This window comes from Spermophilus citellus (genome assembly GCF_964194105.1).
Source record: "Spermophilus citellus genome assembly, chromosome: 2".
Classification (NCBI taxonomy): domain Eukaryota; kingdom Metazoa; phylum Chordata; class Mammalia; order Rodentia; family Sciuridae; genus Spermophilus; species Spermophilus citellus.
The window spans coordinates 21,353,737-21,371,687 of record NC_138183.1 but is presented as its reverse complement, the minus strand read 5'-3'; the positions used below and the strand labels follow the sequence as shown (position 1 = coordinate 21,371,687).

The following is a 17,951-nucleotide window of genomic DNA, read 5'->3' as shown; positions in this document are numbered from 1 at the left end:
ACTAACTCTGAAGAATGGACGGCTATTTCAGGAGGCTCTTTGTTTTGTGAAATGAGGCACAACCTACCACTGTGTGCTCCTTAGGTCTTCCTCCCAAGTCCTGTTCAGCAGAATCAAAAGACAGTTTGCCCGACTGACTCCTGACATAAGAACAGAAAAATGGCCACATAATTGGGGGGCTAGAAAGTCATTGTGATCATCTGAAAAAGTGGTTTCTGCATCAGATGTGGAGAGGGCAGAGAAACGCAGTCTTGACGGTGCAGTGCCAGAGCCGGCTTTTCTTTGGGTTGGAGGGAAGGTTGGGACTTGAGAAATCAATGGAAAGAGTGGAAATCAAGTGGCTCTTTTCAAAAAGATGGAATGAGTGGAGAAGAGGTCAAGTCAAGGGATGGTTGGATTTTTTTTCTTCAGGTAGAGAACCAACCATATTTCTGTAGACTCCAGGAATGAAGCTGGATGAGCGGGAGATGTTGAAGATACAGGGAGGAGAAGGTGTAACTAATTGAGGGTGACAGGGGCATCTCGGAGAACCAATAGGTCAGGGACAGAGATGAAACACATTAGCTTTGGTGAAGGGTGTGCTGTCCACAGGCACCGGAGAAGCAGAGAGAGTGGTGCTGGGAAGACAGCTTTCTGTGAATTTCCATTTGCTGCTGAATTTCCTGAGGAATTTCCTCAGGAATTCCCATGTGCTGCTCTCATACCTGGTTCCAACTTTGGTTATCTGCTTAGCACAAAAAGTTGGGGCATGAGAGTGTCTGCCTGTAGGAACAGGAGAAGAACTGACTGGAATAAAGGAATTATCCTAAAGGACAACTGTACCTTAGTAAGACAGATCCCGTGGTGCTTTGGTTTGGAACACCGGCTGGGTGGCCTGCACCTCTGATGAGTGCTGCATTTCCAGTCTTCTACCCAGGTGTGAGCTCCTTGTGGACTTCTCTGCATTTCAGGGGCTGTTCTACAGCGTTTTAGTCCTTGCATTGTGAAACTGAGAGGGTAGTTGTGATTGCTCCCTCTACCTTTCAGAAATCTTTGTATCAATGACCACACGAAGATCCAACTGATCAAGAAATGCTGTTCTTGGACAGATGGGTGGTAGGAATTATTTGCGAGCTTGGTGGTTTTTCCCCTGCACTGCCTCATCAATTACTGTGATATTTTTCTTCATGTTTCCGTAGCCACTTCCTGAGAAGTTTGTGGTGAAAGGTGTTGTGGATCGTTTTTCAGAAGAGTTTGTGGAGACCAGAAGAAAAGCTTTGGATAAATTCCTAAAGAGAATCACAGATCACCCTGTGTTGTCTTTCAATGAACACTTTAATGTTTTCCTTACTGCTAAGGTAAGGACAGGGTTTTGTATATTCCTTCCCCACATTGTCATTCATAGGCCCGCCTGCCCGCCCTTCCTTCCTTTCTTCCTTCCTTCCTTCCATGGATTGAATCCAGGGTACTTAACCACTGAACCACATCCCCAACACTTTTTAAAATATTTTATTTAGAGACAGGGTCTTGCTGAGTTGCTTAGGGCCTCACTAAGTTGCTGGGGCTGGCTTTGAATTCAAAATCCTCCTGCCTCAGCCTCCCAAGCCATTGGGATTACAGGTGTGCACCACTGCACTCAGCTGCATAGGTGCTTTCTTAAAAGCAGCTTTGATTTCTCACAAGCCACCTGCATGAATGGGCCTTTGCAGTAGGTTTTATAAATTGCTCAGTTTGGGAGGATGGGGGTGCCTGTTGGTATTAGCGTGGTTTCTATTTAGGGTGAAACCAGATCTTTTCCCTCTTGGACCTTTATTTTATTTATTCATATGTGGTGCTGAGAATTGAACCCATTGCCTCACACATGCTAAGCAAGTGCTCTACCACTGAGCTAAAACCCTTGGAATAGCAGTGGAAGTTAGAATATTTTCACTTGTCAGAAGCAGAGATAAATGTTTACTTAAGCTCTCCTGGAACAATATTACTGGATTAGGCCAGTCTCACCAACAGTGGGCACAAAAGGGAGAGAATATTTATTTGGTAAGGGCATTCTGCACAAGAACCTTGTGTGTAATTGCTTGTAGCCTTATTTTACAGATAAGGATACTGAGGTCGGGGCACTTGTACTTGTCAGGTGACATCACTAGGACTTGAAATTGGGTCTTTGAGGCTCCTGAGGCCACACTTGCCCTCTGTGTCATACTGCCTGACCATGATCCTGTTCTTATCAGGTGTGCATTATTCAAGCACTTACCAGAGAAATCTTAGAGTCCTACACATGGCCTGAGACTGTATATCCAGACTCAGGTTGGTTGGTTACCAGCTTTTCTCTGCCCTTCCCTTTTGGCAAAACTGGCCAAGAGAGCCTGGGGTGCCCCACTGTGATTCTGCAGAGTGGGGCACTTGCTCGGACATCACACTGGCTTTCCCTGCCCGCTGTGTTTAGTTTCAGGTATCAGATCTTCATATGAAGGCTGTGTGTATTATGTTCCCTGTTGGCAAGGGTATTGACGAGCACATACTGTCCAATTTTCTTTGTCAAATTGTAAAATATTTAGAGAATACATCAGTACATATTTAAGACTTTAGTGACAGCTTCATTCTCTACCGGTGGAAACCACCTGGCGGAGGCCTTCAGTTTAGTTTTGCTTTTTAACCTCGGTTGGCATTTATTCTTGTCGATGGCATCTCATTTATTGTTGTTTCCTCCCCATCCATCTGCCCCAGGCCCCCCTGCCTCCCACCGCCAGCCACAGGTCAAATGTGTACACTTTTATTTTATTTTATTTTTTTAAAGAGAGTGAGACAGGGAGAGAGAGAGAGAGAGAGAGAGAGAGAGAGAGAGAGAGAGAGAGAGAATTTTAATATTTATTTATTTATTTACTTATTTTTAGTTATCGGTGGACACAACATCTTTGTTTGTATGTGGTGCTGAGGATCGAACCCGGGCTGCACGCATGCCAGGCGAGCGCGCTACCGCTTGAGCCACATCCCCAGCCCATGTGTACACTTTTAAAAAATATGTTTCCTGGTGAACTGATCCTCAGATATAGTTTTTTTCAAGGTGTACTCAAAGTGAAGTCCATCCCGTTCTCCAAAAATGTAGTTCATTTTCTTACCCATGTTGCAGGTCATGTGCCCCAAAGGACCTCAAATTGCCTTCTTTATGGAATGAATGAGAAAGGGGTGGGGTAGGTTGGACCTGTGGTCATTAAGAATTTGTGTGACAAAAAGATGGTAAAGATTGTGTGTATGGGGGGGGGAGGGGAGGGGGGGAGGTAGGTAGAGGGGAGAGGGGAGAGAGAGAGAATATGCCTGTTTATCTGTAGGCCAAGCAATATGAAAATGATTTTTAAAATGTATAGGGTCCTTCCTTTTCTCAGTGAGAATCCAGCTTCACATGAGTGAATCCAGGAGAGGTGCCTTTAAAACAGAACAGATCCAACCTAGCTCAGAATTACTTCTGGTGGTATGGTGGTGAGAAACAGACTCCTCATCCATTTCCTTTAAAACTGTTTTTGAAGGTACTGCTAAGTGACATAGCACAGCCTGAAGATGCTGTCTGTCCCTCTTAGAGTTTGGTGATAGGAGGAAGCACATGGTAAGCTCATGTGCTTTTTAAAGTTCAGATACAGTGTGTCACGCCACACGACTAAACTGGTCAGGGTCACTCCAAGTAAATTTTGGTTGACCAAATAAGACACAGAAAGTACCTTTTTGGGTTCAGTGACTGCTTCTCAGCCACAGATCCCACAAGGAGGGGCAAGGCAGGCAAGAAAGAGGAGGAGCACTCCTTGAACCCCGGTTTTACTGGGGAGAAGGCATTCAAATGAGGCAAGGGGGAGGGTTGCAACAAGTGGGTATCATCCAACCCTTTCGGGTGACGCCCACTCCTGGAGCTGCACCTTTCTTATCGGAGCCGAGGTAAGGTCCAGTTACACTGCAGTGTTCAGAACCTCTTTACTAAGGACTTAAAGGTGTGTACACAGCTCCTGTCCAGAGTGGGTTCCAAGACTCAATGAGTTTCCTGTTTTCGCCTTGACCTACCAAAAATTTAGGGTTAAGGCGTTGTGCTGTGACAGCATGGGTCCTTGCCTGAGTTTTCTAGCAGTGCTCCGCTCACCTTGCCTGCTTTCACCCTCTGCTCTCTGTTCTCCCTAGGTGGCTTCAGTGCGGGGGATGAATGGCAGAATCTCAGCTCTCAGTTTTGCTCATGAAGGCAAGATAGGGTATTTGTTGTTGTTGTCATTTGAGGCTTTAAAAATCACATTAGAATAGTGCCGTGTTTGAAGGGCAGCAAGCTCAGATGAGTGAAATAACTGCAGGGATGGAGACCAGCTCTGTGGACAGGGGTCTCTGGATAGCTCTGTGAAAATCAGGATATAAGTGTGGTTGTCCTGATGACAAGGAGGGGACACTCGTGTGTATGTGACCAGGTCCTCTATCTCAGCTCCTTGTTTTCTTAGTCTTCCATTTCCAAAAAAGAAGCTGCCTGGAGAAGCTGGCCTATGTAGCCTAGCCGTGTGCGTGATGGTATGCTTTGCGTTTGTTCATGTCGTCCTTAGGACCTGAATGCCTACAAGAAGCAGGGGATGGCACTGCTGACCAGAGTGGGCGAATCAGTCAAGCATGTCACTGGAGGCTACAAGCTGAGGAGTCGGCCCCTTGAGTTTGCAGCTATAGGTGAATACTTAGACACCTTTGCACTCAAACTGGGAACCATCGATCGAATAGCCCAGCGGATCATCAAAGAAGAAATAGGTGAGCACTTTGTTGAGACCCGATATCAAGCAAATAAATACGAGAAAAGGAGCTAGTTGTGACAAGAGCATGATTTTATACTCCATTCTTTGTCCCTCACCTCAATGTTTGTTTTTCCCATGCCAAACAACCGCTTCTGAGCCTCCTGGTTAATGATCAAGCTGACACAGGAAGCAGGCAGGAAAGGTTCTTTATCTGTTGCCATTCTTGGTAATTAAACAATGGCAACAGCATTCTTATGTCCTGACAAGAATCCTGATGACAGGTGAAGGGCTGGATTTTCTTTGTGTGTGGGGGGGTGGGGAACACAACATTTTTTTTCCTTTTGGTGCCTCTCCCCTCCTTTACCCAGAGGTAATGCCCTGTGGGGACCACAGAAATAGCTGTGGGCACTGTCTACTCCTAAGGGTCATGTAGAACAGAATCTGATGGGACAAGATGTTGGGATGAACACAGTGAGAGTGAGTCGGCTTATGGAAGACCACATCTCTTTTAGGAATATATGTTTTCTAAAATTGCATTGTTTTTTCATTGTGAATGAGTTGCCCACCCCCCTTAAAACACCCCCTGAACCTTTCTGAAAGTCTATTAAAATACTGCTTCCCTGTATGGGGAGGCAACTGGTTATAGTTGAAGATGTTTGGGGGTGTGGCTCTTACCAGTTTTCCCCATAAAGCATCATGGTCCCCATTAACCGGAGGCCTGGATATCCTGATATTATCAGGTAACATCCGTTTTTAGAGGTTTTAAGAAGTCACATTGGGGGGGCTGGGGATGTGGCTCAAGCGGTAGCGCGCTCGCCTGGCAGGCGTGCGGCCCGGGTTCGAGCCTCAGCACCACATACCAACAAAGATGTTGTGTCCGCCAAAAACCAAGATAAATAAATAAATATTAAAAAAAAAAAAAAAAAAAAAAAGAAGTCACGTTGGAAACAGTGCTGTGCTCACAGGAGAGTGTGCTCAGGTGGGTGAACGGCCAAGGAGACACATTATCACGTAGAGCACTCTTGGCTGTGGTGATCACGAGGGATGGCCACCCAGCCAGACTGTAATTAGTCCTGTCCTCCGCCCCTTGTAGAGTACCTTGTGGAGCTGAGAGAATACGGGCCTGTGTACTCCACGTGGAGTGCACTAGAAGGTGAGCTGGCTGAGCCCCTGGAGGGTGTGTCGGCCTGCATCGGAAACTGCTCGACAGCCTTGGAAGAGCTGACGGATGACATGACAGAAGACTTCCTACCTGTGCTCAGGGAATATATTTTATACTCTGACTCCATGAAGGTAAGCTGGCTTGCCTCTTGTGCACTTAGGTTCTTTCTCGGTAATAGTCGTTATCAAGAAGTAATGGAAAAAAAAAAAAGTAATGGATTGTTGCCTGTTTGCATGTGGTACACATTTCCTTCTTCCTAGGAGGTCACAGATATGTGGACTGACATCATGGGACATATAAATAGAACACCTGGTGAACCAGTTATGTGAATTAAATGAAGACAAAAAGTTTGGGAGAAAATTTTCTTTTGTAGTGCTGGGTATTGAACCAGAGACCTTGCACAAGCTAGGCAAGTACTCTACCACTGAGCTACATCCCCACCCAAGAAATTTTTATTAGTGTATTCTGAGAATTCAGGGAGATAAAGTGTCTCTTCAATAAGAAGAGGATGTTATGCAAAAAGAATAATTAGATAATTAGAGCTCTTGGGAGTTTAAATATGCTAAAATAAATTTGAGGGGGTGAAGTTGGAAAATGACACTGAAGAAATCTTAGAAAGTAAGATAAATAAGCAAAAAGGTAGTTGCAAAGTAAAACAAAAATGCAAGTTTTCGTATAATAGAAAGTTAAGAGATTAGAGGATTAATCCCAAAGGTTCAATATCAGACTGAGAAGAGTTCCTGAGTGAGGGAATAGGGAAGACTTAGGAAAGGAAATTATGAAAGAAACAATACAAGAAAATTTTCCAAACTTAAAGACATAAATCTTCATTTTGAAAGAACATGCTAATTGCCCAGAAAAAGGAATGAAAAGAGAACAACCCAAAGTATATTGTGAAATTTAAAAACAAAAGTGATACGATTTTGAAAGCCTTTGAAGAAAGAGGGAGGAGATAAAAGGAATAAGAATCAGAATGGCGTTGGTCCAGCAGCGATGGAGGAGAAAAGACAGAGGACCTACGAGGACAAAAGATTTCTACATCCAACTCTATATGCAGAGTAAGGGTGGAGTTCAGGATGGAATGCTTTAAAGCCCACACCAGAAATCTCCCGCACATGCAGAGACTGGTTGAAAGCATGGCCTCATGGCCTTGATGGTGGCACCAGTTAAAGAGAAAAATTTGTCTTCCTGACAACAGAAAAGGCTATGTAGCTCAGTGTTGAACATCCCTAACTTCCCTTCCTACTTCCAAAGGAGACCTCTGAATTATTTGTCTGTCTTTGGGGCATTCCATTAAGATTGACCTACCAGGGACGGCTCAGATCTAGTGAGAAAGCTATCAGTCAACTGGGTTGTAAAATTGGAAAACCAGAAAAATCATAGAATTATGAAAATATTTTATAGTTTGAGAAGGGGAGTAAAAAATGAATCAATATTTATAAAGACTTTAAAAATTGTACTGTGGGAAATTTCAAGCATACACAAAAGCAGAGAGACTTAATAGTCTGACAAAATCCCATGTACCCATCGTCCTACATCTGTCTTGTTCTGCCGCAGTCTGGCTAGGCACAAAATCACGAGCCACTCAAGCAGGAACAAACTTTATTTTTTGAAACTGCCGCCAATGCCCTGTATGCCCCCGGGAAGAATCCCGATCGACCCACGCGGTGTTCTCCTGGATCCTAAGAGGAAGTTCCTCCCCCGGAATTCCCTCCTACTGCACTTCCCCAACCAATGGGAACTCTCCAGGAGTCCCGTAGCAGGCCGAGGTGAAAAGCAGGAGTCCAATATCCATATTGTTGCAGTAATTCACTTGCAGGTCAGCATGGGAAAAGAAAGAAGAAGAAGAAGCAGAGCAAGCGAAGCAGCAGCAGAAAAAAAAGTCCTTTATTGTGTACAAGCAATCTTTTTATAGTATTGTGAACAAAGAAGGCAGCCTTCCAACATCAATAAATCAGGTCTTTCAGCTAATTAAACATAGCATACAGAAGTTTTACTTTCTAATCAGAAGTGACCCACTTCTCATGGCTAATCTATTCTCGGCCTGGAGTATGTTGAGCTCTGCTTTTTGTTAAGAACAGATAATAAAATTTTTCTCAGCGCCCTCCTAGCCCACTTGGCAGAACATCCCGTTTGCAGGCAAGTCCTCCCAAGGACAGCAGACACCTCATTTTCAAGCATGTCCGCTGTTACCTTATCTAAACCTTGAAGGAGCCTCTCTCGTTTGCAAGTAGGCCCTCCCAAGGACAGCAGACACCTTGTTTTCAAGCATGTCTACTGTTACTTATCTATACCTTGACAGAATATCCCCGTTTGTAGTCAGACTCCATCAAGAACAGTAATAGTAATGCAGTTACATTTGATTCTCTACACATAGGAATGCAAATCTTAACATAATCATATCATCTCAATGGCTAGCTGGCGTCACCTTTCAACCAAAAATGCCATGCATCATATTACTTAGCTGTGGCTCTTAGCATTGTTCTATGAGGTGTGAATGTGTTAAGGCTCCTGATCCATGTTAAAGTGTAGACAGTGGAAAGTGGGGTCCTTTCCTGGTAGAATGAATCACAGTCTCACTGATACCATAAAGCTGCTAGTAAAAGGTTTTCAAAGGTAGGCTCTCTCGCCTGGATCTCACGGTGATCAGGAAATTGGTGTGAATTTCCTTACCTGTAGGATGAAATTGGTGCTGGTACTAGGATAAAGTTCAGGTGTGAGATCTTAAGCCCGAGACAGCTTTGTTGGTCATCATTGGAACAGAAACTGAAAACCAAAAATTCTGGCTCCAAATTGAACATCTCATTTTCCTCTGTCAACATTGCTTTTTTAAAAAATGGAGATACACACATTGCATGTTTAATCCTGCAATTGAAACAAGTATGAAAGGCCTATGACTTACTTAAAATGAACCAAAATATTTCACGTTACTTATAAAGTAAGAGTGTCTGTTTTTGTGAACAAAACATATGTTTTTACAATCCCTGGGGGTGTCTCTGGATTTGTCTCTTATACAGACAAAGGCTTCCTTCATCAAAATGCTCCTTAACCTTGCTCAGGCTTTTTATCCAGTGCATGCACGGCATTGGATATGATAGTCCAAGTTACTTTGTTTTTACATGTGGCAAGAATGTTAGTACTTAATATGTATTTGTACTTGAAGCAAGATTTTGAATTGTCATTTTGCAGGGATTTATCTGGCATCTTTATTGAAACATTATTACACTGTGAAACATAGCTTGTGTGAGTAATTGAAGTTATACATCAAAGAAACACGAATTCACTCTCTTTCTTCACCCCATGTGTGAGGCATGTGTAGTGTGTTTCTTGTTTACTGAGCCTGAACAGAATTGCAGTCAGGCTAACGAGGCTGGGAGAAGGGATCATGCACAGTGCTGTCTGGAGAGGGCAGAACAGTTGCCTGGCCATCTGTGGCTCCCAGGCTTTGTCCTGGTGAGCTGAGCTAAACTCCACCTGCTGCCACTGTCTGCAACTGGAAAACACCTCTGCAGAGTGCTCTGGGTCAGACAGAAGTGATCTGACTACAAAACCAAGACTACATTTAGGATTGTCAGAGCCCAAGTGGCCAGGACTAAAGACATTGGGACAGTGATAGGTGTCTTCCATGGCTCTCCTGCCCGTGAACATTACTGCCACCCCCCTTTCTGTTCCATTCCACTCCTTTCCTCCCTGTCCCCCTCCTCTTTCTTTTTTGTGCTGGGGATGAAACCCAGGGCACTTTACCACTGAGCCACATTCCCAGTCCTTTTTATTTTTTTTTAGGGTCTTACTAAGTTGCTGAGGGCCTCACTAGGTTGTTGAGGCTGGCTTTGAACTTACCATCCTCCTCTCTCAGCCATCTGAGTTGCTGGGATCACAGGCGTGCACCACAACACCAAGCTGAACTTTGCTGCTTTTTAAGAATTCTTTTTTTTTTTTTTTTTTGTACTGGGAAGTGAACCCAGGGTGCTTAACCACTGAGCCACATCCCCAACCCTTTTTCTAATATTTTATTTTGAGAGAGGGTCTAAGTTGCCTAGGGCCTTGCTAAGTTGCCGAGGTTGGCTTGAACTTGTGATCCTCCTGCCTCAGCCTCCCGAGCCCCTGGGATTTCAGTCATGTGTCACCATGCCCAGCAAGGATTCTTAGCTAACTTATTTTCCTCTCTTTTCCTCCCTCCCTCCCTCCCTCCCTTCCTCTTTCTTCCTCTCTCCTTCTCTTTCTCTCTTCCTCCCCTTGCCCAAGGTCTTGCACATGCTACACAAGCATTTTGCCACTGAGGTATGTCCCCAGCCCTTTTTAAAAAATTTTATTTTGAGACAGGGTCTTACTAAGTTGCTTAGGCTGGCCTTGAACTTGCGATCTGCCTGCCTCAGCCTCCTGAGGAGCTAGGGTGACAGGTGTGCCCTACCACGCTCAGCCTCCATTTTATTTTATTTATTAAAAAATATCCACTTATTTCTTAGTTGTAGTTGGACACAATACCTTTATTTTCTGTATTTTATATGTGGTGCTGAGGATCAAACCCAGAACCTCGCACGTGCTAAACGAGCACTTTCCCGCTGAGCCACAACCCCAGTTCCTCAGCCTCCCTCCATTTTAAAAACAATTTTCTGATTTTTCTAGACATAAGTGAGACAGACTTTGCTATCACTATGAGACCTAAGAGAAGAAGGATTGCTGAAGACCTGGGTGTGACATCTTTCTTAGCAACTGCCGAGTGGGTTTTGGAACTGAGATGAGAGTCCTGGTTTGGTTTCAGTGGGGAGTCTGATGTGGTCACGTTTTGTCACCTTTTTACCTTGGTTTTGGATTAACCAAAGTATTTCTCCTTGTCATTTGAAGTTAGTGGCTTTTGCCTTAGAGTTTGTTGAGGGTTGATTTGTCCCTAGATGGGCTTCTTGAAGCCCTCTTCTAGTAGGACTGTGGTTGGGATCCTCTCAGGGTTTGAAAGGACCCTTGGGATCATTTTGTCTAATTAGTTCATTTTGATTAAGGAAACCCTGTAGGTAAAGCTTTTCTCTGTTCTTTGGCCACAGACAATACTCCCTAGTGGCTAGTCACCTAGTAGCCATGTGATCACTACCTGCCAAGAGGAAACTAGGTGATCTCTGGCTTTTCAAATCTGTCTCAAATTGTATCTATTGAAGGACGATTGTGGCTGAGTACATTCTGTTCTCTTTGGAGATGGAGAGAGAACATATCAAAAGTGGGGTTGTTAGAGGCCACGTGGAACAAATGGAGCAGTGAGATTTTCAGGCAGGAAACAATGAGAACAACTTTAAAGATGGTTGAAGGCCTGTATTCCAAGGATGTGGGGAGAGAGCACATGGAGCCTGTGGGGGAGGAGCCCTCAAGTCACACACCCTGTCACACAAGGGCACATGTGAGCCCTTGGATGGATTTGCACAGAGAAGATTTCATTTATAGTTTTGCAGTACTGGGGATTGAAAGGCCTTATATGTGCTAGGCAAGTGCTCTTTCACTGAGCTACATCTCAGTCTTTGGATTTTTGTACCCTAGGGACTGTGTGTGTAAAATGTACTCAGTGTAGTGACAGGCAGAGAAAAACCATCTTACCAAATTCCTGCCAGTGCCTTCTGAGTTTATTGGGGTCATTATGCCCAGGCCAGGAGGCAGAGATGCTTTACTTAAGAAGGTTCAGACTGTCTTGCTCCCCACCCTGCCTTATCCATGGAAGATGGTCAGCAAGTATTTAACTGGATTTGATGGTTTAGTAAATTCAGAATATTTACAAATGTATAACTGTTGTATGTTGTGTGTCTTGTTATTTTCTGGAATAGGCTTATCTGTAAATCCACAAGTAGCTTATCTTGGAGGTCTCAGTGGATGCCGAGGTGAGGTGAGGGTCTGAAGGAAGTTGAGTTGTCAGGGAAAGTCATGTGGAGAAAGTGGCTGTGGCTGAGACCTGAATGTCATGGAGGAGTTCACCATGCAAGGGTCTGAGGGTGGAGCATTTTAGGCAGAGGGAATAACTGGTGCAAAGCTGTGAAAGCAGAAATAGCTTGTCTTTGTAGATCTGAAAGGCCAGTAGAGTGGAGGCTAGGGAGCTAGGTCAGAGGTAAAGTCAGAGAGCTGGGTAAGGCTCATGGTCTTGTGGGTCAGAGTCTGGATTCTATCCTAAGAAACAGAAGGGAAATCTTTCTGTTTTATGCAGGGGAATTGTGGGATGCAATGTTTACTTTCAGGAGATAGCTAGGGCTCCAGTACAGAGGCTAGATAGTCAAGAAGAGTAGGGGTGGGCCTCAGGACCTTCAGTGGTGCACAGGAGCCTGGGCTGGTAGTGCTGGGACTATAGTGGTAGAGCAGTGGATGGATTTAGAGCCTATTTTGGATGGAGGGCCAACTACACTTGCTGTATTAACCCATTACTTCCATCATCCTATGTATAGGGCATGTATAAAAACCTACAGAATTTTATAGGACACCTATGAAATTGATCAGTTTAAGCTTTTTTTGTTTGTTTTAAAGGTATCCTGTATATAGAACGATAGGACATAATGTTTTAACATAAAGTAAGAAAGGGAGGAACTGAGGTTTTGGGCTTCAGCAACTGAATACATAGTAGTACCGTGTATTGGAATGAGGAAGTCTAGGGAGGAACAGATTGGGCAGTTGGGAATCGAGTTGTTTGGCCATGTTGAGTTTAAAAATACCCATTAGTCATTAAAGTGGGGATGTCATGGCAGTTGATTACAAGTTTTAGTTCAGTAAAAGAATAGGAATTTGGGACTCAGACTGTCTTGCTCCCCAAGATGGATGAGTTTTAAGTCTGCAAGGCTGAGGGAGCTCACCTGGGGAGGTGAGAGCAAGGCCAGCAGAGAGTTCAGGATTGATGGTATTTAGTGGGTCAGTGTCCGCCATTAAGAGGAAGGACTGTGGTTGGTGTGGTAGGAGGAAGAAAGTAGAGGATCGCTTTGGTGGAGCCCAGAGAAGTGCTCCTAGGAGAATGGGGTGAAGGATGACAGAGAGGTTTAATGGTGTGGAGGTCCTGGAGGTACGGTGGAGATGTGTTGGCCCTGAGCTGGGTTCTTCTTCAGTTCAGGTGTCTGCTGCTTTCTTCAGCCTGCCCACCGCTGGGCCACAAGGTGGTGCTAATGAGCCAAATTACAGGGACCTGTCCAGTTTATGCTTTGGGTTTTCATTGCCTTTCAAAAACTGCTTCGAAGATTTTTTCTGGAAGGTTGAGTTGTTAAACAAAAAGTCCTCCTTTCTGAACAAAAGTGAATAGAGAAATCGAGGGGCTCATTTCTTACAACTTCAGGTGAAAACATGAAGCAGGATGTGAAATGTACTTGATGATCTTGAAGGATTTTAAACAAAAAGAAAAATATCAAAATTAAACTCAGATTCTCAGTGATGATGGACTGAGTACACAATTAAACTACTACTTTATGAAACCCTACCAAAATAGCACTGGAAGTGAGTGTGTGTGTGTGTGTGTGTGTGTGTGTGTGTATAATTTTTTTTTTTGAGGGGGTGTGTGGTGCTGGGAATCAAACCCAGGGTCTTGTGCATGCGAGGCAAGCACTCGACCAACTGAGCTCTATCCCCGGCCTAACACTGAAAGTATTAAAAAAAAAAACAACAACAAAAAAAAAAAAACAGCAGCAGCTGGGTGTGTAGTCCCAGCAACTCAGGAGGCTGAGGCAGGAGAATCACAAGTTTGAGGCCATCCTCAGCAACTTTAGTGAGACCCTGTCTCAAAATTAAAAAAATAAAATAAAAAGGGCTGGGGATGTGGCTCAGTGGTAAAGCACACTCCTGGGTTAAATCCCCATTACCAGAAAAGAAGAAGCAGCTGCCCCCAAAGAGCAATAGGCAATACAATATGGGGAACCAGAAAGCCAATTGAGAGACGAGAAGTTATTTAGATGACTCAGTACCCCCCTCCCCGCCCCAAATTCAAGGACTGAAAGTCCACACCCCTCTGGGACAGAAGAGGAGTTGAGAGTCAGCTTCAGATTGTCTCCCCCCCACACACACACACACAGGGGACACTGTCCCTTCTCCATGTAGACAAAACGGGCACATTCACTGTCAGAGGTAACATTAGAGGGGCTCTGGACAGTGGGACTTGAGGTACAGTTGGAGGCGTTCAGGGAAAGGTTGCTGGAAGTTGAGGGGCCATCACTTTCCCCTGCGAGGCTCCCAGCTTTCTGTCTGACAGGAAAGGATGACAGAGACTTTCCGAGAGCCAGGCACAGTGGAACTACCTGTGATTCCAACTCCTCCAGAGGCTGAGGCAGGAGGACTGCAAGTTTGAGACCAGTCTGGGCAATTTAGCAAAACTCTGTCTCAAAATTAAAAAAAGGTCTGGGGATAGACTGCTGCTGGGTTTCAACCCCCTGTATGAGGGGTAGAGGGGGCTTTTCTAGAAAATCTGAACAAGCCAAGAGAAGAGACTAAGAGTACTGATATTGGTGAGGGGTGGGTAAGGGAGGGTCCCCCATGAAAGGACCCATAGACTCCCTTCTAGAGAATTGTGAACAAGCCCTCTATGTGCAAAAAGCAAGGGTTGCCAGATATTTAAGGGAAGATTCTAGTATGAACATCAGAAGTAAAGACCAACAAGATAAAGATTGAAAGGGGAAGGTTCCTCCCCCACCACCCTTTTTTATTTTTACTTTTGTAGTTGTAGATGGACAGAATGCCTTTATTTTATTTGTTTATTTTTATGTGGTGCTGAGGATTGAACCCAGTGCCTCACGCCTGCTAGGCAAGCACTCTGCCGATGAGCTACAGCCCCAGCCCAAGTTTCTTCCCCTTTGATGAAAAAAACAAAAAAATCATTGGTATCTCCAGAAAGAGAAGTCACCACCATACAATAAGAATTTTTTAAAGTTCAGAGAACAGTGAATTCTTGGAAGTTAAAACCATGATAGAAATGAAAAAAAAGAGAAATCAATAGAAGAATTAGAAGAAAAAGTTAAATTATGTATAACAAGAAACAGAAAGATGGTAGCTAGAAAAAAACATGAATATTAGAGGACCTTTAGCATCTTAATAACAGAAGCACAGGAGGAGGAAACAGAGGATGGGAAACATCAAAGGAGGTTGGAAATGAAGTAAAAAAGTATTGCCAATTATGTCTGAGAGAGGAGATTATGGATGGTGCGCACCATTTACATTTTTCTTTATTTTCCAAATTCGATGTAGCAAATCTTCAATTAGGCACCCCCCCCCCCCCCCCCCCCGTGGTTTCTGTATTACAACATTGCCCAAGGGCAGTGAGCTCACAGGTGGTCTCTCTTTCATGCAGTGAGTGTGTAGAAGGAGCCTGTCTCAGGAGCAGCCTGAACTCATTCATTCATTCAGAAATTGCATGTCCAACCGAACCAGTCATGCGTTCTCCTGTCTGCAGGAGGACACTCTCCTAGAGGGCTGCCCTGAGATAGGTGCTGTAGCTTTATCTCAGGTGAGCCTCTTTCTCCTGAACACCCAGCGTCCTATAGGCACTGCTCCTGGGTCTTTGGCATACCAGGGCTGTTGGGTTCAGCTAAGCCGTTCTTGTTGCTTCATGTACTCTCCATCCCTGCATCCAGCTGTCCCTCTTCCACAAAGATTGGAAGCAGCTGCCACCTATTGTTCTGGGCATCGGAGGACTGCTCTTTCCCCTCCCACGGTTTGTGGGCCCACAGCCTTGCCAGGGGGAGACACAGCCTGAGTTCCGGGGAAGGGGTATTAAGTTTTCCTGTAGACACTGACCATTGTGGTGGTGTTTTGTTTCCCTGGAAAAAATCCAGTGGCAACCCTGAGAGCCAAACCACAGAAAATGTCTGTGATCTGACTGTTCCAGACGGTTTGTCATTGTGGAATAAAGGCTTTTGCCATAAATTGGTCCTGAATGACGTGGTTGCAGGCCTCCTAATAGCTATTATTAGTTTTTTGTAAACATTTGGATGACAGATACTATGTTTCCAGTTCTTTGACTTTTTTTGTGTGTGTGTGTGTGTGTGTGTGTGTGTGGTAGAAAAGTCAGACAGGTCCAGAAATTGACAAGCCCACATGTACCCAGCCAGCTGACCAGTTGGCCACTCACAGCCCTGCTTATGACTCTCTTTCCACCCACTCCCAACATCCCCTGCTGCCTGGATTATTTTAAAGCAAATCCCAGACATCATATCACTTCATACAAAAGTATTCAGTATGTATCTCTAAAATACAACTGTTCCTTAAAGAAAAAGAACCATGTTGTCATCACACCTATGAAAACAAAACCCAATTCTTACTACGGTCACGTATCCAGTTAGTGCTCCAGTTAGTTAGTCTCAGCTACTGCTTTCATAGTCCCCGCCCCAAAACATAATCTGAATAAGATCCAGACATTGGCTGAGATGTTCCTTACATATTTTAAAATGTCTTTCCATCCACTTCTTTTTTCAACTCACTTGTTAAAGAAACTGAGTCATTTGTCCTGTCTTAGTTTGAAAGGAACACTGAAATCATGATGAAAGGCTCTGCATAAAAATGGGAGTTCATAACCCACTTGAATCAAACTGTGAAATATGGTATATCAAGAACTATGTAATGTTTTGAACGACCAACAATAAAAAAAGGAAAAAAAAAAAAAAAGAACAGGCACGGTCACGCACGCCTGTGATCCCAGCGCTCACGAGGCCTAGACAGGAGGATCACGAGTTCAAAGCTAGCCTAAGCAATTTAGCAAGGCCCTAAGCAACTTAGAGGACCCTGTCTCTAAATAAAAACAAAAAGAGGCTGGGGATATGGCTCAGTGGTTAAGCACCTCTGGGTTCAATCCCTGGTGCCAGCCCCCCTACCCCTCAAAACAAAACAAAAACAATGTAGTGACCAGGAGAAGCTTATCCTATATTTCTAAAGTCGCTGTCTCTGTGTGAGGCCCTTCACAGCCTCCTTTCTTGTTTGACTTTTCCCTCTGTGTGAGACACCTAGAGCTCCTTCATGCCCTGTCTGTTTCCTAGTTTGTTCCCTCTAGCCTGAAGGTCCGGCAATAAAAGGGTTCTGTGTGGTGTTCTTTGCTGAAACCCCGCCCTGGGATAGGCAAGGGAAGAGGCTTTAAGTCAGAACGGGATGACGTGGCATAAGGAGGAAAGTGTCCCCGCACTTCACCTTTTTGATTTGTCATGTCTGTTGGAACCAGATCCCTATGAAGTTCTGTGAAAGGCCCAGCTGTCCCTATCTTGTGCTGGCTCCTTGGTGATGGAGGGGCCCCTGTGTGGAGATGACGTGGTCTGTTTCAGGCTTGGGTGTCATCTGATCGTAACAGGCTGGTTTGGCTGGTTTGACCTGCAGAGGCTGCGTGTTTGGGGTGGGAGCCCATCCATCCTCTCGGCCTGTGGCCAACAGTGGCCAGAGATCTCTCCACAAGGACAGTTATCTCCAATGGCTTGTTTCTATTCCAGAGGGGCCCCTGGCTTTCTGTGTTGTGCTCAGGTTGTGGAACCCTAAGCTGGAATGTAGCAGGAAGAGGCTGGACAGGTCACTGCTGTGCTGTCAGCCAACAGTGGGGCCTCAAGCAGGTCTTGCCATTGTCGCTGTACCAAGCCTCCTTGTCTGGGAAGCAGGGATAATGGCCCACAAGAACCCTGCAGAGGCGAAAGGTGACACAGGGATGTTAGCAAGATCCTCCTGCCAGCTGCACAAGAGGGCGGCATTCTGGCTGCTCCAGGGGAGGCCAGGACAGCGGAGGCTGAGGGGGAGTGGCCAGGCTGACTGGGGGAAGGGGATGTGGCTGCATCTTAGGGCTCCCTTGTCTTCTCTGCGGGGTGGCAGGAGGAGACTCATTTAGACTGTTTTAGCTCTGTGGGGTGGGTGTGTCTCCCCACCCCTCTCCCAGGGGCCCTGGCAACCTCATGAGGTCACATGGAGTAGAAAGCCCCACACTGGGCTGGCCGCGTTCCAAGGCATTGTCTTTGAGGTTCTTGCCACACAGGCGCAGCGAATGCCACTGCAGCAACTCATCTCCATTCTTCAAAGTGCTGGACTGGTGATGTGTGCTGCTGCTGCTGCTGCTGCTGCTGCTGCTGCTGCTTCTTCTTCTTCTTCTTCTTCTTCTTCTTCTTCTT

General features: G+C 45.1%; 1 protein-coding gene across 1 annotated transcript in view; it reads left to right on the top strand.

Annotated features, from left to right (window-relative positions):
* SNX30 (sorting nexin family member 30) overlaps positions 1–17,951 on the top strand; it is a 111,638-nt gene that overhangs the window by 71,366 nt on the left and 22,321 nt on the right. The window contains exons 4-6 of the mRNA XM_081282459.1: positions 1,179–1,337; positions 4,542–4,737; positions 5,815–6,014. Coding sequence (XP_081138585.1) covers positions 1,179–1,337; positions 4,542–4,737; positions 5,815–6,014 — 555 coding nt within the window. The remainder of the gene's footprint in view (positions 1–1,178; positions 1,338–4,541; positions 4,738–5,814; positions 6,015–17,951) is intronic.